General features: G+C 37.7%; 1 protein-coding gene across 1 annotated transcript in view; it reads left to right on the forward strand.

Annotated features, from left to right (window-relative positions):
• Parp11 (poly(ADP-ribose) polymerase family member 11) overlaps nt 1-22,159 on the forward strand; it is a 90,914-nt gene that overhangs the window by 54,269 nt on the left and 14,486 nt on the right. Inside the window, 1 exon segment of the mRNA XM_078015388.1 lies at nt 56-22,159. This exon segment is cut by the window's right edge and continues 14,486 nt beyond it. Within this exon segment, the coding sequence (XP_077871514.1) occupies nt 56-372 (317 nt within the window). The 3' untranslated portion in view covers nt 373-22,159.

Raw genomic sequence — 22,159 nt, forward strand, 5'->3', positions numbered from 1 at the left:
TGTTTAGTATATTCTTAGGAGTAATCTTGGCTCTTTTTGGTCCTTTTTGTTCAAGGAACCTATTTTGCTAGAGATGCTGCTTACTCCAGTCGCTTCTGCAAAGATGACATAAAGCATGGAAACACATTCCAAATTCATGGTGTCAGCTTGCAACAGCGGCATCTATTTAGAACATATAAATCTATGTTTCTTGCTCGAGTGCTAATTGGAGATTACATAAACGGAGACTCCAAATACATGCGACCTCCTTCCAAAGACGGGAGCTATGTGAATTTATATGACAGCTGTGTGGATGATACCTGGAATCCAAAGATCTTTGTGGTTTTTGATGCCAACCAAATCTATCCTGAGTACTTGATAGACTTTCATTGATTTCACTTCCAAATCTCAGTGGTCAAGAAGTTTTGTTCTTTCTTGCAGGAAGATTTGCTCTCCTGTCATCTAGCCACTAAATGTTAAATATCTGATACTTTTGAAACAGATATGAAAAAAAAAAAGTGGCCTCCATGTAAAAAGACATACTGACTATAAGGTTGGTTTTTTGTTGTGTTGTTTTTGTCTGTTACCCATAGTCTTGTTAAAAATTAATACCATTGCCATTTTAACACACAGAATGAGAGATACCGTTCCAGATTGAATTAGCTGAGTCTCAGTTACCATGGTCATACAGTCTTTAAAGTTTACATATGTGTGATCAGGATAAATGATTTTAGTACAGATGGACTTATTCATCTATGTTCAAAAAATAAAAATATAGACATATATGTCCCTGTAGAGGAACTGATCCTTTATAAATTGAATTTTGATATTACTGTTTATCAATTGACATGTTGGTTTTTTGGAATTCTGAAGGGGATAATTAAAATCCTGAAACAGTCTGGGCACTTTGATAGAAATAAGAAACAAAACATTATTTGCAGTGTTATCAGACACGCCAGAAGGAGAAAACCAAGACAGTGCTCTGCTTCTAGTTACCTTAGGATACAGGCTGCAGTCTCTGACTTACTCATGTTATTTTCTTCTGTCTCCTGCACATGAATTGACAATTGCTGCAGACCGTAATCAGCCTACAGTCCATCCACCAGGGCTCTTGAGTTCTTGAACCAAGACTTGCTATACAAGGTTTTTACCACATCTTCAAAGTGCAGCTTTTACTTATTGTTTAAAACATTTCTTTCCCCTTTGTGTTACAGTCCCTCCAGTGATCACCTCTAAGATGTTTTTATCGACCCTACTACAACACACATAGCTTTTCAACAGTGATTCCTAAAATTCACATTTCTAAGTGGTATCTCTCCATTTTGAATGATTGCAGAAGTGGGATGCTTGGAAAAAATCTAGTTTATCCTTTTGAATAGCACTTGACAACCTCCTAATCCTCTTGAACAGTTAGATACAATTAATGATTGTTATTTAATGGTAGTTGGTTTACCTGTTCCATCTATTTTGCTGTTCTGTTGTAAGGAAGAATATGTAGTATTGGATCAGCTTCCTTCCTGTCCGTGTTCTAGCAGAAGCTAGACGACAACTTGGCAGGATGTCGTGCAGTTCAAGTATAGGATGAGGAATTGCCCATGATTGTTGAGAGTCTTTCCAACATTGATTTTTCCGTGATTCTTCCTGAAAAGGAGAACAGATGTGCCAAGCCTTTCCCGGAAAACCTTTTTCTCACTTCATAATACTGAATTCTCTCTCCATTATCCTCACTCAGTGAGGCTAAGTGTTTCTGAACTCAACTTAACTTTCAGTAAGTATCCATGCCTGTATTTTTCTCTCTAATCATTTTAATTGGGGGGCATCTAGAAATAATAAAAGTAGAATATATGATTAGGGATGGTAATTCTTTAAGTGCAATATATCAGCAGATTTGCATTAGAGCCCAGAATATATATAATTGTGCAGTGGTAAGAAAATAAGTAGTGCACAGGAAATTGTGTACATAATACGTTGAAACAAAGCAGCAACAAAGATTTCCTGACTCAAATATGCACGTTTGCTGCTGGTTTAGATGAAGTGCCGGGAATATGTAGAAAGAACCTATTTTAAAAACATGCAAAGAGCATCATGGAAGTCACTGGAGATAAAGCCACTAAGCTGCCATGGAGAGGTAGCCCACCATGTCTCTAGACTAATCCAGAAAAAACAATGTCAGAGATATTAGAAATTCAGATTTTCAAAATCTTTCTATTCTGTTTATTTATTTACTTATAAAAAATGTTGAAACATTTTCAACATGGCCATCTCTCCTCTCCCCACCCAACTTAACATGCATACCTGTCTCTGCACTTGAATAACTGCTAAAGTATTGGGGAGTTATTTTTCTTTTAGACATGTGTAGATCTTATCTCCGGCTGACTAAGAGCCTAGAGTTAAGTATTTTCAAGCATACTTGTGCGAACTTTGAGCCTGCTTGGTTTATGTGAGGTAAGTATAATGTAGACTGCAGCAACCATTATAAGAAAGTACTGTACTATTCTCATCTGAGAATGTGCTGCCAACTCCCCTTTTATTAAAAAAAACCCCTGATTTTGATATGTATTATAAAATATGATAATTTCATCTAAGTTAAAATTTTATTTCTTTGTTTTAGTCAGTAAGTGAAGATGAAAGTCATGATTGGTTGAGAAATCAGGCTGGACATATTTGTTTGCCATCATTTCCTCTGGTCATTACATACTGTGGGTTAGGAGAGTAAGGAGAAGCTATTCCAGGTTAATGACAAAAGGTTTTTAAAACTCTTCATTGGATAAATTCCAGCTAGTAGTGACTTTCCTGTTTTTCACTTTGGTGATACCAGCCTCAGGGTACAAATAAATGTGTTTATATAAAAAAATTCCATGGATCTTTTAGTTAACAAACAGGAAGGTTTTGTATTAGTACATCATTTCATTTCTGGACTATTGATAGTGATGATTTGGAACTATTTTAAATATATGGATATGTTGTTTTTACATTTGGTGATTAAAGCTTTCTGTAGTAGGTTTTGGTTGTCTGTGTATGTCATATATTTGTTTCTTCAATCTCTGTCCACCTTGCATTATTTAAGCACAAGTTTCAGCTCTAACTTAATGGACTCCCAAGGAGTTTTTTGCCTATAGGCTCCTACGTACCACAGTTGTTGAAGGGGAATGTCCCTCGTTCTTAGTTTGAAATACCATGAGCCACAGTTAATAACCTGTGGAGAAAATAATTTACTCAATCTATGCTGTTGAGAATTCTAGAACAGATCAAGGCTGGAAATCAGTAGCTGTCCTTTCCTTTGTGGGTGCTCTCCTGGCTCAGAGGAGTGGTTCTGGGGGTGGGGTGCCTGTAGTCATCCAAGGAGTACACTTCCTACAGCCCTTCTAACCTCCAACCACTCCCAGTATGTCCCTGACAAAAGTAAAAACATTCCATTTAATCTGTAAGCTTTGATTGGCAAAAAAGGAAGATCTCAAAGGATATCCTCATTTTAGAGCTGAGAGAAATAAGGACATAAGAAATAAGAAATAAGGATTGAGGTTTGCCAGTGGACACAGTCTAGTTTTCCACTTGCTAAATGTCATGTCTCAAATGTGCATAAATTTGAACTAGTTACTAAGACTCATTGTGATGAAAAGTCACTCAAGCTTTGATTGATGGCGAAAAATATGACATCTTTACAAATTTGTTGCTAGTACATTCAGGTCGTTGAGGTCACCTCCCAAGTTGCCAGGAATAACATAAAAAACAATCCTCTAATGACCGCAACCATTTTAGCTCCCACATTTTTCTCTCTTGTTGGGGAAGTATTTTCTGTTTTGTTTTCTTTTTCTGTACACATTTTTTTAATTGGTAATTATAGTTGTACATAATGGTGGGTTTGTTGTTACATATTAGTACATACAAATACACATAAATATAATATGACAGTATAATTTGGCCAGTTCATTTCTTTTTTGTTTGTTTGTTTTTAAAGAGAGAGAGAGAGAGAGAGAGAGAGAGAGAAATTTTTTTAATATTTATTTTTCAGTTTTTTGGTGGACACAACATCTTTATTTTATTTTTATGTGGTGCTGAGGATCGAACCCAGTGCCCCACGCATGCCAGGTGAGCGCGTTACCGCTTGAGCCACATCCCCAGCCCAGTTCATTTCTTTTTAAGTATACATATTTTCTTTGTTTAAAACAAAAAGTCAGTTCTTGATGAAATTTATTTTCTTTTTATGGTAAAAGAGAAAAATAAACGATATGAAAAATAGCAAAGAAAGGAGAAGCGAAAGTATTGGCACATTCAAGTATGCTGGTTCATGCCTATAATCCTGGCTACTCTGGAGTCTGAGGCAGGATAATCATAAGTTTGAGGCCAGCTCATAGGTCAGTGGTACAGTGCTTGCCCAGTGCATATGAGGCCTTGCATTCAATTCCCATTATGTGGGGAGGGGAACCAGAGAGAGAGGAGAATGAGAGATGGGGGTCTCACTATGTTGCCCAGGCTGACCTCAAACTCCTGGGCTTAAGTGATTTCCCATCTCATCTTTCAAGAGACTGGGACTACAGGTGTACACCACTACACCTGGCCAAAAAAAAAAATATTATTAGAAACTTGAATAAAGTCATTTAACTTACTTTTATCTCTTTGCACTATATGCAGAAAGAGTTTTGATGAAGTAGCCTGCCTCACTTCCCTGTATCTTTGACTTAAAACCCATGTTCCTATCTCATGAGAAGCCATTTAAAAATGAATAAGGCCAATGCTGAGTTCTTAGATACATCGCTACATGGCAAAAAAGCTCAACTGAAAGCTCAATTTTATGATGTTGCTTGGTATAACATGATAGAAGAAATGAACATTTCAAACAAGCATGAAGTACACAATTACTTGGGGACTGCCTAGTTTCTATGAGTTATCTATACAAGAAGAGGTGAGCCCTAAATATCTGGGGAAAAATTCATCTTTTCACCTTCACCTTTTCCAAAGTAGTTTATGTCTCATATCTTCAGACACTGAGATGAAAGTGGTTTTGAGAGCTCATGTAGTCTGTCTCTTTCCCCTGCCCCTTCCTATGCTGAACTGTGCTTGATCCATCACAGATAAAAAGATGCCTAGTTATTCCTAACACCCAGGCAGTGAATTCCTTCCTATCGCTGTTCTAAGTTTCCTGCTGTAAGGTTACATAATCCATTTTCTCAACTTTAATTGCTTGGCTGTCATTCTTCAGTACTGCAGGCTAAGAACTTGGCTTTCAGTTGAACTCTTTTGCTGTGTGGCTACGTATCTAAGAGCTTAGTATTGGCCTTATTCATTTATAAATTTTTACACCACTTTTTTATGAGATTGGAACATGGGTTTTATGCTAGAGACATTAGTGTTTCCTGCAGCTTCTTAGCTTTGCTGTACCCTCTCCCAAGAGGTTAGACACTAGGCTACTTCTTACTCTGTGGCTTAAACAGACTTCACTGTCAAACCACAGTACAAAATCTAATTAAAATCATTTTTGCCATAACAATTATAAATCCAGACTGGTTCTGTTTAAAACATATATTTTTTTCCTGAAAGGCTCCTTATGCTGTGAAGTGTCTCAGATAACATGGAAGCTTCAGGTATTACAAACATGCAGCAGTTTTTTGTTTAATTTTGTTTTCTTCTGATATGAAGTCTCACTGTGTTGCCAGGCTGGCCTCAAATTGATGAGCTCAAGTGATCCTCCTGTCCTAGCCTCCCGAGTATCTGGGACTAGCAGGCATGTGCCATCACATGAGCTATAAACCTGTGTTTGATGAACACTCTCAGAAAATCAGTGTTCAGGCATGTTTCCTCCATACGCACCAATTTTAGAACCAAATAATCTGAATTTTATTTGTTTTTGGGTACCAGAGATTGAACCCAGGGGTGCTTGATCACTGAGCAACATCTCCAGCCCTTTTTATTTTTGAAACAGGGTCTCACTAAATTTCTCAGCCTCACTAAGTTGCTGAGGCTGGCTTTAAACTTGTAGTCCTCTTGCCTCTGCCTCCTGAGCCTCTGGAATTACAGTCATGCACCACTGTGCCTGGCCTCTAAATTTAATTTCTGACTTTGCTGTTTGACTCATTGTGACCTTGGACAGCTCACCAGAGGAGGGAAGGTAAAATTCATGGAAGACCACACTCTTGTTAAAAAGACCTGATAGAGCACAATTAGATTTTCCTAAGTAACATCTGACCCGACTGAGGGTGACTTTTGAGTTTGGGTCAGGAAAATGTATTAAGAAAGAAATAATGGCTTGGAGTAGAAAGGAAAGGGGATTGACCTGATTCTCTTTGAAACTTTGCCACTAATTAGCACCTCTACTCCCCTTCAAGTTCACCATTCTGGGTTCCTGTACATGCTGCTCCAGGCAGTGAACAAGTAAAATATGGCCTCTACTCTTATGGGACTTCCAAGTCTAGTGGGGAGGACCTACTGGTGAGAAAGTGACAAGCTTTATCAAAGGGAAGTTCACAAGAGCCTGAGGCAAAGGGATTTAGCCTACCCTAGGGAACTAGGGAAGACTCCCTCATGAAGTGACATTTGAATGTGGAGATGGGAAGAGTCCTGGGTGTTAATTAGATGAAGGATGGTTTATCCCCTTGGCCACACCCACCTGTGCCATGTCAGGCTTTGGGATGATGAGAGAAACAACCTATTGGTAAAGGCAGGTTGGAGCATTTTTGTCATTACAACTTAGGACTGCAGTCAAAGCCATCAAAATGTCTTGCCCTGAACCCCTGCACCTGGTCCTAGGGGGTTAGCTTTAAGGCATCTGTGTGTGGAGAGGAGAAGGGTGTGAAGACCTGTGCAACTTATAAGAGAATCGAGTGCTTGTTAGATCCAGGGGTTCATTTTGTCTGCCTTTGCTCATCCCTTTCGACCCTCCCAACCCCAGAACACACACTTTCCTCCCTTCTTCCTTGAAAATGCCATTTATTGAAGCATGCCTGTGCAGTCAGAGATGTCCAGGTTGATCCCTGGCTTCACCACTTACCAGATTTCTGACCTTGGGGAAGTTACTGAATCTCTTGGTGCTTTGTAAAGTTGGGATGATAGTAATAGCACCTACTCAGAGGGTTGTGTGAGAATGAGATAAAGTACTGTCTGGAAATGTTTAGGAGAATGCCTGGACAAGCCTCCATTAAGATTCGCGGTATTAATATGTTCGGACCCTCCTCTTTCAGGAAGCATTCCATTTCTAAAACAACCCTCACAAAGCTAGGATTCACATGGGAATCATATTGTGCTTTGAATAGGGGCATACTTCCCCCTCCTTAGCATTTACTTGGTCAATACATTTCAGCTAAAGGAGCAACTCTGAGTTAAGTCTTGTTCACTGTAGCAAAGAAGAACACAGTATGGGTGAGCTGTGGGGAGTGTTCCAGAAAAAGGGTATTAGAACTTCTTGTAGGATTTGAGCTTTGGTTTTGTGTTTGGAGGGGAAATCTGAAGAATCAGGATTTCACTCTAGATTGGATGCTGTCAGAAAACAGGAGCAGTTCTGTGGTTTGGTTTGTCTATAAATCTTATCTGTAGGGAAAGAAGGCTAGATGAGGATAGGCTGTGATTGGTAAGGGAAAAGCAGTCATTCATTTTGTCTGAGAAAAGGGGTGTTCGGTGCTTTGTCACTGGTACAGTGACTTTATTTTTATTTGTGTTTAGACAAAATTATGAAGTAGCTTTGCTTTGTCTCATTTTCTTGTGGTCTTAAGAGTCACCTTGTTTGGGGTTTATTTTTAATGAGAGTTTGTATTCAACAGAAAAACATGGCTTAGCTGTGTTTATCTAGTTTCTAAATGTCAGGGCTGTTCTTTCTTTCCCTTCTTGTCTAACTTATTTGGTTTAGTTTTCTTCCTCTACAGAAATTGTAAGTGAACATATTCATTGAAAATACTGTTAATATCTGCTATGTACCAGACCATGCTAAGCATAGGACACACAAGAACCCTGCCTTCAAGGAACTCAAAGTCTAGGATGATAGACTTAGAGATTGTCTTTTACAGTTATCCATTTTCCTTCTTTAAATGCCACCTTCAACTTTTTTACGACGTACTCTAGCCTATATATGGATGCTTCCAATGACAGGAAACTCTGCCTATGTGGACAATGTTGAGTGTTAGAAAATGGATTTGTATGTGGATCTATAATCTCCCTCCCTCCCTGTACATTCTAGCACTTGGACCTAAACCTACCCATTAAAGCACACAGATCAAGTTCTCTGTGGTGCCTCTATGTGGTTGACCCACGGATGGTATAGGCAAACTCTGATTCTCACATTTCAGTGCTGTACTACCTACTTTTATATTCTTCTCAAAAGAATACTTTAGTTCAATACATAAATTAATGTCATTTGCAAACTGAGTGGCTTTACTGTTTGGGTCTACTTGGTCCAAGGACAAAGACAAATATATTATTGAGGAGTTTTCCTAGTAAGATCAGTGACTAGCCAGTTAAATGTTATTGTGGCAGAGTAACCACTAGATGGCAGCATCTCATCTCTACTGGCACCATAAAAATCTGGAAGCTCTGAGTTCATATCTCAATTTTGGAGAACAGGGTCAAAGAACCCTCCAGAAATTATTTAGTCAATTCTCCTGCCATTAAGTGTAAGATCCCCTGGTCAGATCTATCTAGGTATGTATTTATCCCATTTATAATAATTGCTAGAGAAGCGAGTCTCTTCCCAACGGTAACATAGTCTAATGTGTTAGAATCTTGCCTGTTGAAAGTTCTTCCTAAACAACCACATAACATACTAACAGCTAATTTTCTTTTTTTCCCCTAGTGTGAGATTGGATTTAATTCAGAAAAAAAATGTTGGGCACTTTCTGAATCTATAAACACAAAGCCCTTTAACAGTGAGTCACCCTTTAAACCTTACTTCTTCACCCTCGCTTCCCCCCCAAATCTGTGGTCCTCTAGCGTCCTCCTTAGCATCTTCTCCAACTCTTTACCTACAGTGCTGCCTCCTGGCTATGATGTTTGCCATCCCCAAGTTATAGAGCTTCCAATTTTCACCTTCTCTTTAGTGCAAACAAGGTAATTGAGTTCTCACAATTACAAAGTTAATACCTGAGAACACCATGGGCTCTCAGAGATGCTATGTTCTACACTCTACAAAATGTGTTGGAAAAGATGGGCCCAAAACAAGTTTAATAAACTTGTCAACATCACATATTTCTGAATACGTCTCTCAAGGTCTGAGGTATTGAACTTAGTATACTACAAAAATTTAAACGTGTAATTTTTATATCATTCCTACAAAGTTTAGGTGAGAGCAGATAATTTGCTCACATGGAGGCTAAGCAGTACTGAGCCTGAGGTCATGTTTCAATGCCAACACTAGGCATAGACCCAATGTTATTTTGTGATTCCTATTCCAGTGGTCTCTTTCACTGTTACTTTGTTGCACTGTGGACATACATTTTAGCACTGATACCTTTTCATTTTAAAAGTACACATATTGTGGGGTTTGCATTTTAAAAAGACACATGTTATAGGATTTTGTGGTTGAAAGCAGTGTATTTAATGAAAACAGAGGGTTTAGAGTCAGAACATCTTGGTTACAGATTTGCTGCTTTCTAGCCCTGTAGCCATTGTTTCCTCATCTTTTAATGGTGTTATGAGGATTACCTGAGGCTATTTAAGTGAAGCACTTTGGCACAGTGTCTGACAAAAACTAATTGTCCAAAATTTATGTATAACAATTATTACTAACAGGGTTTGTTCTGAGAGAAAGCCCAGATGGTCTGGGAGAAGTCATTTCATGCTGCTGTGGTATCAGATCTCACTACCATCCCTCACCTCTCAAGAAACATAAGAAACTTGGTAGATGGGATAGAAAGAGAAGGGGGGGGAGGGGGGATAGTAGAGGATAGGAAAGGTAGCAGAATACAACAGTTACTAGTATGGCATTATGTAAAAATGTGTATGTGTAACCGATGTGATTCTGCAATCTGTATTTGGGGTAAAAATGGGAGTTCATAACTCACTGGAAACTAATGTTTGAAATATGATATGTCAAGAGCTTTGTAATGTTTTGAACAACCAATAAAAAAAAAAAAGAAACTTGGGATTCAGGGGAGAAAATCTAACCAGAGAAAGGCCACGCTTATAAACCAGAACAGATCTGTTGTGATTTAGAATCTTTAATGTCCATTCCCCTAGTTCCCAGACTGATCTGTATCTAATCCATTCCAGACTACTGTCAATGGGCTGGGAGGCAGGCAGGGCTATAGAAAAGGAGAGTGGGATTTTGGAAATTCCTTGGACATTTTTATTACCAGTGTCAGCAGAAGCAAAAAATAGCTACCTAGTACTTTTGCAATATCTAGATCGACATAGATTTCGGGTAACTATTCTGCCATCATTGCTTGGTAAATTATTCACATGCTTTTTCTGGTGGTACCTATACTAAGTGTTTCCAATATCCACATTTATATCTGTTGGTTTTACAAATAATTAGGTCAAGCTTCTTCCAACTTTGTATGTCACCTCCTCCTCCTGGGCCTTGGTTCCACATCTGTAAGATGAGGGGATAGTCTCAAGGTTCTTTCTAGCTCTAACTTCCTGTGTGTATAGCTTCTGGTCCCCCTTTATTCTCTCTGTGATTTCCAATTTTACAAAGAAACTTATGTTCATAGGCCTCCCACTTTAGGATCAAATTTGGATCACAAAATGAAGAGTAGACAAAAAACTAAACAGTGTGCAAAAATAATGGATGAAGTGGCAGAGGTGGAGGGTATTTTGAGAGCAGCCTGAGTTGTTTTAGAGAAAGTTGGCCTTCTCTCTTGTCAAATGAAAATCTAATCCATTCTAATAAGAAAATTGACACTGGAAGGGTCTATAGGATCCAAAGTTCACTTCTCAGTTGTTCTCCCCTACTAGATGATATCCACAGTCAGAAAACATTCTCATAGGTATATTTGGAATCTGAGGAATTGCTCCCAAATATGTGGGGCAGTGTAGCACAAGTTGTAGTTGACACAACTTGATGGAAAAAATCAACTATAGCAGAGATAATAGTCTCTGTAGGAGACTATTGTAGGAGGCAGGTAGGTGAACTTCATTGCCCATGTGAGAATGCAGATTGGAGAGAATGAAATGGGGACAATCTTGAAGTTATATCATTCATAAATGAAGGTTCTTTGTTAAATAACTATTTATTATAAACCCCATAATGGTTTGGGATCTTTGCTCTTGAAATCTATCAATCTTGGGAGAAGACTAATGACTAACATATTCAAATACTGTAGTCTAACATGTGGCTTGCTCTATAGATATATGTTGTTCATTCATCTGCTGGTGGTATAGTGGACATTTTCAAACCTAGGGAAGAAAAAGATTCTATCTACATTTTGTACTAACATGGCAAGGGAAAAAAGTATGTGTCAATACCAAGTAGTGAATGCTGCAATAACATTAGATAAAACTGAAGTATTTTAAATGAACGTAAACCAAATTAACATTCATTATCCTTTAATCCACTCTCATTTGTGAAAGGAAGGGATAAAAGAGGCTTAGTTTTATGAATATGTGGTTTTAGTTATTAAAGTACCAAATTAATCTGAAAAGTTAGAAAATTTTAATTGTTGCTCTAGTCATTAAACATTTAGTGACCAGTCTCTGTGTGCTAGTAATTGCATGCCAGGCAAGTGTGCTAGTAATAACTTCAAGGACAAATAAAGTGCAGTCCTTGCCCTCAACACCTTGGCCTAGTGAAAAGATGGATGTGTAAAAACAAAATGATAATTCTATGTGATAAAGTCTAGTCAGAGATAAGAATTCAGCATCATGGAAAACACAAAGGGTCAAGAGACCCAGTGTTCCTGGATAATAGGCTAGGCTTAACCTAGGAATAGGGCCCAATTCTACATAAAAATTCTACATTTTCTTGAAGGAAAATGCCAGATTACTAAAGCCAAAAGGGAGAATCCAGCCTCAACAGAGAATGTTCATGACAATATGTAGAGCTTGGAAAAGGGTCTGTGTGTCTGAAGACTGGTAGCAGCTGCAGCAAGAATATATGTTTGTGAGCGGGGGCAGGGAGTGCAGATGGCACCAAAGGATTTGAGGCAACAAGGCTAGGAAGAGGATTGGGGCCCAGTCAAGGACTCTGTATTCTAAAACTGAGGTGTCTAGGATTTGTTTGGGACTGACCAAATTTTAAGAAGCTGGGACACGGTTTGGTAAGAGTAGGTAAGTAGAGATGTTATCAGTAGAAATAAAGACTACGGAAGCTATAGCATTATTATAGTGCAGGTAATACCATAGTACCATCTCCCATTGCTATTCACAGTTTCAGTTATCTGTGGTTCATTTTGGTCTGACAATATTAAATTGAAAATTTTTGAAATAAATAATTGATAGATTTTAAATTGAACATCATGCTGAGTAGCATGAAAAAATTTTACACCATCATGCTCTGTCCTGCTGAGAACATGACTGGAAAAGCAAGTAAACTCTCATGTCTTTTTATAAGGGCATGAATCTCATTTGTGAGGGCTCTACATTCATGACTTAATTACCTCCTACAGGTCTTACCTTCAGATACCATCTCACTGAGGCTTAGGATTTCAACATGGGTGAATCTTGGGAAGACACAAGCATTCAGTTCATTACAAATCTTATTGCCCAGAGTACCCATTGATTGACTGGAAGTTAAAAGACCTGAATTCATTTAGTGCCTCAATGAGACTTAACCAGGACAGATTACCCAAACTCTTGTTTTCACGTCTGCAAATTAGCATTTGCTTTCTGCGAATATCCTTATATTGATCTGGTCTCAGAAGACAAGTTGTAATGCAAGCAAGATATGCTTGGATTCTGCTGCAAGAGAAGAAAAGTAGATTAGAACAAAAGGTCTTTCATCTTAAATATTAGGTTCCTGGAAAGAACTTTAGATGGGAATCAAGGAGCTCTGATGTCACAAGGTGGAAAATAAGAAAGCAAAAGAGGTAGACATACTTTTTTGTTGTTGTTGTTAACTGCCACATCCCCAGTTTTTTTTATATATTTTATTTGGAGACCAAGTCTTGCTGAGTTGCTTAGGGCCTTGGTAAGTTGCTGAGGCAAGCTTTGAACTCATAATCCTCATGCCTCAGGCTGCTGAGCCTCTGGGATTACAGGCGTGGACTACCAACCTCAACAGGAAGGTGGAAATCTGGAAAAAACATTGAGATGCATATCTATAGATATTTTTTATTGTTTCTTTTTTCATTTTTATTCTAATTTGTTATATGTGACAACAGAATATATTACAATTCATATTACACATATAGAGCACAATTTTTTATATCTCTGCTTGTATATAAAGTATATTCACACCATTCGTGACTTCATACATGTACATAGGGTAATGAAGTCCATCTCATTCCACCATCTTTTTTACACCCCTTTCCCCCTCCCTTCTCCTTCCTCCCCTTTGCCCTATCTAGAATTTCTCTAATCTTCCCATGTTCCCCCTCCCAACACCACTATGAATCAGCTTCCTTATATCAGAGAAAACATTCGGCATTTGGTTTTTGCGGATTGACTAATTTCACTTAGTATTATATTCTCCACCTCCACCCATTTACCTGCAAATGTCATGGTTTTATTCTCTTTTATTGTTGAGTAATATTCCATTGTGTATGTATACCACCTTTTCTTTATCCGTTCATCTACTGATGGGCATCTAGGTTGGTTCCACAGTGTAGCTATTGTGAATTGTGCTGCTGTAATCATTGATGTGGCTGGGTCCCTGTAATATGCTCTTTTTAAGTCCTTTGGATATAGACCGAGGAGAGGGATAGCTGAGTCAAATAGTTGTTTCATTTCCAGTTTTCCAAGGAATCTCCTTACTGCTTTCCGTATTGGCTGCATCAATTTACAGTCCTACCAGCAATGTGTACCTTTTCCCCATGTCCTTGCCAGCACTTGTTGTTTATCTTCATAATAGCTGCCATTCTGACAGGAATGAGGTGAAATCTTAGAGTAGTTTTGATTTGCATTTCTCTAATTGCTAGAGATGATGAACATTTTTTCATGTATTTGTTGATTGATTATGTATCATCTTCTGAGAAGTGTCTGTTTAGTTCCTTGGCCCATTTACTGATTGAGTTATTTGTTTTTTTGGTGCTTAGCTTTTTGAGTTCTTTATATATCCTAGAGATTAGTGCTCTTTCTGATATGTGAGGGGTAAAAATTTGCTCCCAGGATGCAGGCTCTCTGTTCACCTCACTGACTGTTTCTTTTGCTGAGAAGAAACGTTTTAGTTTGAATCCATCACATTTATTAATCTTGATTTTAATTCTTGAGCTATAGGAGCCTTCTTAAGGAAGTAGAGGCTTAACCCAATATGATGGAGATTTGGACCTAGTTTTTCTTCTATTAGACATAGGGTCTCTGGTTTAATTCCTAGGTCCTTGATCCACTTTGAGTTGAGTTTTGTGCATGGTGAGAGATAAGGGTTTAATTTCATTTTGTTGGATATGGATTTCCAGTTTTCCCAGCACCATTTGTTAAAGAAGTTATCTTTTCTCCAACGTATGTTTTTGGTGCCTTTGTCTAATATAACTGTAATTGTATGGGTTAGTCTCTGTGTCCTCTATTCTGTACCATTGGTCTACCAGTCTTATTTTGGTGGCAATACCATGCTGTTTTTGTTACTCTTTGCTATGTAGTATAGTTTAAGCCCTGGTATGGTAATGCCACCTGCTTTACTCTTCCTGCTAAGGATTGCTTTAGCTATTCTGGGTCTCTTATTTTTTCCAGATGAATTTCATGATTGCTTTTTCTATTTCTCTGAGGAATGCCATTGGGATTTTGATTGGAATTGCATTAAATCTGTATAATGCTTTTGGTAGTATGGTCATTTTGACAATATTAATTCTGCCTATCCAAGAGCAGGATAGATCTTTCCATCTTCTAAGGTCTTCTTTGATTTCTTCATTTAGCATCGTGTAGTTTTTGTTGTATAGATCGTTCACCTCTTTCAAGAGTTAAGTTGATTCCCAAGTATTTTTGTTGTTGTTGTTGTTGTTGTGGATATTGTAAATGGGGTGTTTTCCTCATTTCCCTTTCAGAGGATTTGTCACTGATATACAGAAATGTCTTTGATTTCTGTGTGTTGATTTTGTATCTTGCTACTTTGCTAAATTCATTTACTAATTCTAGAAGTTTTCTGGTGGAACTTTTTGGGTCTTCTAGGTTTAGAATCATATCATCAGCAAATAGTGCTAATTTAAGTTCTTCTTTTCCTATGCATATCCCTTTAATTTCTTTTATCTGTCTAATTGCTCTGGCTAGTGTTTTAAGAACTATGTTAAATAGAAGTGGTGAAAGAAGGGCATTGCTGTCTTGTTCCAGTTTTTAGAGGGAATGCCTTAAAGTTTTCTCCATTTAGAATGATGTCGACTTGGGGCTTAGTGTAGATAAGCCTTTATGATGTTAAGATACGTTCCTACTCTCCCTAGTTTTTCTAGTGTTTTGAACATGAAGGGATGCCCTATTTTGTCAAATGCTTTTTCTGCATTTGTTGAGATGATCATATGATTCTTATTTCTAAGTCTATATTGATGTGATGAATTACATTTATTGATTTCTGTATGATTTATTGATTTCTGTATAAACTTGCATCCCACGATGAATCCCACTTGATCGTGGTGCAGGATCTTTTTGGTATATTTTTATATTCGATTTGCCCGAATTTTATTGAGAATTTTTGCATGTATGTTCATTAGAGACATTGATCTGAAGTTTTCTTTCTTTGATGTGTCTTTGCCTGGTTTTGAAACCAGGGTGAAATTGGCCTCATAGAATAGGTTTGGAAGTGCTGTCTCTTTTTCTATTTCCTGAAATAAACTGAAGAGTATTGGTATTAGTTCTTCTTTAAAGAATTGTAGAACTCGGCTGTGTATCCATCTGGTCCTGGGCTTTTCTTGATTGGTAAGCTTCTGATGGCATCTTCTATTTCATTGCTTGATATTGGTCTGTTTAAATTGTGTGTATCATCCTGATTCAATTTGGGCAAATCATATAATTTAAGAAAATTGTCGATGCCTTCAATATCTTCTATTTTATCGGAGTACAAGTTTTTATACAATTTCTAATTATCTTCTGTTCTTCTGGAGTATCTGTTGTGATATTTCCTTTTTTATCACATATGTTATTAAATGGAATTTTCTCTCTTCATTAGTGTAATTAAAGGTTTGACAATTTTATTCAGTTTTTCAAAGAAGTAACTTTTTGTTTTGTCAGTTTTTTCAATTGTTTCTTTTGTTTCAGTTTCATTGGTTACAGCTCTGATTTTAATTATTTCCTGTCTTCTGCTGCTTTTGGTGTTGATGTGTTCTTCTTTTTCTAGGGCTTTGAGATGTACTGTTAGGTCATATATTTGTTTAAGGAATGAACTCCATGCAATGAATTTTCCTCTTAGTACTGCCTTCATAGTGTCCCAGAGATTTCGATATGTTGTATCTGTGTTCTCATTCATCTCTAAGAATCCTTTAATCTCTTCCTTGATGTCTTTTGCAACCCATTGTTCATTCAGTAGCATATTGTTTGGTCTCCAGGTGTTGGAGTAATTTTTATTTTTATTTTGTCATTGATTTCTAATTTCATTCTATTATGATCTGATAAAATGCAGGGTAGTATCTCTACTTTTTGTATTTGCTAAGCGTTGCTTTGTGGCATATTATATGGTCTATTTTAGAGAATGATCCATGTGCTGCTGAGAAGAAAGTATATTCATTTGATGAAGGATGAAATATTCTGTATATGTCAGTTAAGGCTAATTTAATGATTGCATTATTGAGTTCTATAGTTTCTTTGTAGAGCTTTTGGAAAGTCTATCCAGTGGTGAAATAGGTGTGTTAAAGTCATCCAAAATTATTGTGTTGTGGTCTTTTTGACTGTTGAACCTGAGAAAAGTTTGTTTGATGAACATAAACCCTCCATAGTTTGGGGCATATAAATTTTTTATTGTTATGTCTTGTTGATGAATTGTTCCCTTAAGCAGTATGAAATATCCTTCTTTATCTCTTTTGATTAATTTTTTCTTGAAGTCTACTTAATTGATATGAGGATGGAAACCTCTGCTTGCTTCCGCAGTCCATGTGGATGATACGATTTTTCCCAACCTTTCACCTTCAGTCTGTGGATGTCTTTTCCTATGAGATGAATTTCTTTGAGGCAACATATTGTTTGTTGTTTTTTAACTTTAATCTGCCAGTCTATGTCTTTTGATGGGTGAGTTTAGGCCATTAATATTCAGGGTTATTATTAAGACATGATTTGTGTTCCCAGCCATTTTTGTTCATTTTTGGTTATTTATCTTGACTTGGTTACTCTTTTGATTAGTTTTTCCTCTAGTGTAATACTTCCTTTTGCTGATTTTCACTGATGTTTTTCAATTCCTCTTCATGGAATATTTTGCCAAGGATGTTCTATAGTACAGGCTTTTGAGTTGTAAAATCTTTTAACTTTTGTTTATCATGGAACATTTTTATTTCATCATCAAATCTAAAGCTTAATTTTTCTGGATATAAGATTCTTGGTTGGCATCCATTTGATATATGTTGTTCTAGGATCTTCTAGCTTTCAGAGTCTGGGTAGAAAAATCTGCACATATTCTATTTGATTCCCCCAATATGTAATCTGATTCCTTTCTCTCATGACTTTTAATATTTTCTCCTTATTCTGTATGTTATGCATTTTCATTATAATGTACCTTGGCATGGATCTGTTGTGCCTTTGTACATTTTGCATCCATAAGCCTCTTGAATTTGGTTTTTCAATTAATTCTTCATGTTTGGAAAATTTTCTGATATTATTTCATTGAATAAATTGCTCATTCCTTTGATTTTGAACTCTATTCCTTCCTCTATCTCAATAACTCTTAAATTTGGTCTTTTTATTCTATCCCATATTTCTTGAATGTTTTGCTCATAGTTTTTTACCATTTCCACTGTGTGGCTGGTCTATATTCTTCTCAAGATCATATATTTGTCTTCATTATCTGAGGTCCTGTCTTCCAAGTGGTCTAATCTGTTGGTGATGCTTTCAATTGAACTTTTAATTTGGTTTATTGTTTCTTTCATTTCAAGGATTTCTGTTTTTTTTTAAGAATGTCTATCTCAAAAGATTGAAATAATCTTTTGCTTCCTATATTTGTTTTTATAGCTCTTTGTCAAAATGATCTTTTGCTGCTGTATTTGGTCTCTTATATCATCCTTTAATTTGCAGAACATTTTATTATGTACATCCTGAACTTTCTTCTGCTGTGCTGGCCATGGTTTCTAATAATGTGGTATCTTGATTTGTTTGGGACACTTTCTTCCCTTGTCTTTTCATATTGCTTATGTGTCTTCCTTTCTAGTATTGTGGATCCTAGGCATTACTGTTTTTACCTTATAGGTTTGTAGTGCTCCTGTAGGGTTCTAAAACCTCTCCTTTGAGGTGAAGGGCAATGTTATAAGATCCCAATATAAATAATATACACCCTAAAAACAAATGTTTGCTAATAAGACATTTACAATTTGGTCACAATGTACAGAAGTGGTGAATTCAATTATTATCTACATTATACTCAGTATGTTTGTAAAGGGGTTTACATTTTATTGTGGTAGATAAAAAACCGGGGGTGAGGATTTAGAGTTGTTATATCTTAGGAAATGTAAAAGAGAAATCTAAAGTGGAAGATTAATAGCAAGAGAAGAGAGAAGAAGTAATTTGGGGTAGACTAGTAAGTGGGAAGACAGTAGAGTACATAAAATAAACACACATATATATCAAGAAAAATTGAAACTGTTAAAATAGTAGAAATTGAAGGGGGGAAAAAAGGAAAAATGTAGAATACAGCTGTAATATACCATTCAGACATCCCAGTCCTCAAAATCCTAATTCATGCAAGGCACTTGGTTTCACATATGTTGGGGATATAAGAGCGAGAGAAAGGAGAGGGAGAGGAAAAAAAATCTTGAAGGAAGACACAGGGCTTGTTTTGGTTGGACATCAAAATTTGGTTGGAGAAGTATAACCAAATCTAATCTTTTCTGCTTCCCTTCTCATTCCCTTGGTGGGGTCATCTGTTAGCTGGTATCTCTACCCTCAGGATGGTGAAGGTAACCAGGGTATCACTGTGCTTAGTTTAGCAGCTGCTGGGGAGAGGGGGGGGAGTTAGCTGAGTACCTGGAAGATGGTGATTAAGGTGACCTAAGGTCGAGGTTCCTGCTCTCAGCAGTGGGGTGTAAGATCGGGTTGGGGGAGCCGAGATAGCATTGGTCGATGCATTCAGAGACAAGCTCTGTGCCTTGCATTGTCAGCTGCCTTCAGAGCCTGAGTGATGTTCCTGAGTGCAGGCAGGCTACTGTGCATAGAGGACTATCTCTGCTGCTGCAGAGTCCCAAGATGGTGGTGAACAGGGGAGCCCCGTATTGGTAGATGGGGGTCTACATAGGAGTGGTGGCCAGAGTTCCTGTGTGTGGGAAGCTTCCAGGTGTCCTGTGTGGGAGCGGTGTAGTGATTTCTGTTCGGATGGGTGGCAGAAAGTTTTGCACCCATGATGATGGTCCTGCTTAGGTACCTGGTAGTCCTGTGTGGGCCAATTGTTGGGAGACCTACTCTGACACTGAGGTCTGGACCCCTGGATGGGCACGGTGGACGTGATTCTCACATGGGAGCAGGAATATCACTCACAGAGAAGCAGTATTCTCACTACTTGAGTCCCAGGTCACAGAGCGACACAGAATGCTGCCTCCCTCTGGCCCGCCATCTTGGATCCTATTTTTCATTTTGATAACAGCAAAAGAATGATACTTTTGCATACTGTGTAAGCACTGCTTATACTTAATAAAAATCCATTTCTTTTCATAGTTTTCTTAAAGGACAGAAGAGACCTTTGTGTCTTAATTTCTCTCCTTACCCCTCATTTTACAACCTGTTATCTCTAAACAAAGAAATGATGAATGAGTTCCCTTCAGAATACTTCTTGGAAGCTGATGTCTATAAAATAGCAAGGTTCTGGGAGAGAAGTATAACCAAATTTAAGGAAGTTTAATGGCCAATATATAAAAAATAACAAAGCAGTTCTTGGATTGCAAGTGGCTACCCTAATAATGAGTATTATTACCCAACAATATTCAGTTGGTTTAAAATGACTAGTCTTTGGGGCATATTACCCAATGATTTAAAAGTTGATAAATTATTGCAAGGTTTTTAACCTGTTGTTCTGGTTTGAAAGTTTTTGTCCTCTGTAAAATTTATGTTTTGGAAGCTTAATCCCCAATGATGCTGGGAAGCCTAATGGGAGATGTTTAGGTCCTGAGACTGTCACTATAAAAAGGATTTGCAGTAATAGATAGGTTCCTTCTCTTGTCTTTTGGCATGCAAGGATGCAGCAAGAAGGCCCTCACCAGAACAGTTGCTGACACCTTGATCTTAGACTTTCTAGAATCCAAAACTCTGAGAAACAAACATCTGTTCTTTATAAATTATCTAGTTTCCATTATTTTGTTATAGCAGCACACAATTAACTATGATATTTATGATTTTATTTTAACAATATAGTATGGTAACAGACATGGAGAGGTCAATACTGTTGAAAGAAGTTTTATTGTTAACATATTCTAAGAGAAGAGGACATATCATTCCATGGGAAAGTATGTCCTGGAGACTTTGTTGTTTTCCAGTGAAGAATGGGTGAGGCAAAAGAGGCCAGTTTGAGGAAGTATAGGATTGGACAGTTCAAATAGTTTTAGCAGGCTTTGGGTTGTAAAGGTGGTGTCTGGTCATTTGACACCTAGCCCTAATATGATTCAGAGAAGGAAAAATGTTGCCCTGCTGTATCAGAATTGAATAAAGAGGGTAGTTGGGGATACAGCCTTCATATTTTTTGGTTTGTATATGAAAGGCATGCTTAGAGGAATCCTTTGCTTCTCTAGGAATTAGCCAGCTTCAGGAGGGACAGTCTCCCTGGCCAGCAAGGTTCCCAAGATGTCAAAGCACCATAAAATATAGAAAACAAAAAAGCATGATTAAGACATAAATAGATGTGTCTTTTTAAGCAATGGAGGGTATGTGATCAAATCAATTAGGGTTGAACTAAAATACAGTCTTGATTTCTCTCTTTACCCTTCATTTTATCACCTGTCCTCCCTAGGATGGTGACTGACCATCAGGATGGGGAGCAAAAATCTCTTGTCCTCTAAAACTAAAGTTTGGGTATCAATTTGGGTGGGTTTAAGAGTAATGAAGTGTTCTCCAGGTTGCAGCATAGTCTGTTTACTGTCCTTGGAAGAAAGTCACTGACTACCAACATCTTATCTGTGACCAGAGGCAACTTGCACTGTCCTCCATGTCACTGCATTCCCACAGGAACTCATTTGCCACGAAAATGAAGTACAATGTTTGCATCCTGTCTTCTCGTCAATCCATGATGGATTATGTGTCCAGAGCTCAAGAGGAACTTAACAGTCTCCAACCCCCAAAGGGTTATTATGCAGAGTCTATGGCCAGCTGCTCTCCATCTATGAGAACAAGAGTAGAGAAATTGTATTTAAACTACAGTTGTCCACGCTTTTTTCTCGGGGACTATGTTCCAAGACCAGTAGATGCCTGAAACTGCAGACAGTACTTGTTTTAGCCAGCTTTTTCACTGCTGTGACTACAACACCTGACCAGAACAATTGTAGGGGAGGGAAAGTTCATTTGAGGGCTCACAGTTTCAGAAATCTTAATCCATAGACAGCAGGCTCCATACCTTGGGGTTTGAAGTGAGGCAGAAGAGTGTGGCAGAGGGAAGCAGCTCACAGAATGATCAGAAAGCAGAGAGGCTCCTCTCTCCAGATACACAAATATGTACCCTAAGGCACACCTCCAGTGACCCTTCTCCAGCCACACTCTACCTGCCCACAACCACCACCCAGTTAACCTTCACAATTTGATGGAATATGCATTATCATCATCATCATAAGTTTACAAATAAGCAAATTCAAGCTTACATTATGGCAAATCCAAGGTCAAATTGTATGAAAACTCACATCTGATTTTAAAGCCCAGCCACAGAACACAATGTCATTTGATTTCTCTCACTTGGGAATATGCAAAAAAAAAATGCAAGGAGGAGAGCCTCAAAACATTTATTTCCCACAAGGGGACAGGGAGCCCTATTTACTGAAATGAATGAGACATAAATTGATGTACGAAGAAC

Source organism: Ictidomys tridecemlineatus, chromosome 6, assembly GCF_052094955.1.
Source record: "Ictidomys tridecemlineatus isolate mIctTri1 chromosome 6, mIctTri1.hap1, whole genome shotgun sequence".
Lineage (NCBI taxonomy): Eukaryota > Metazoa > Chordata > Mammalia > Rodentia > Sciuridae > Ictidomys > Ictidomys tridecemlineatus.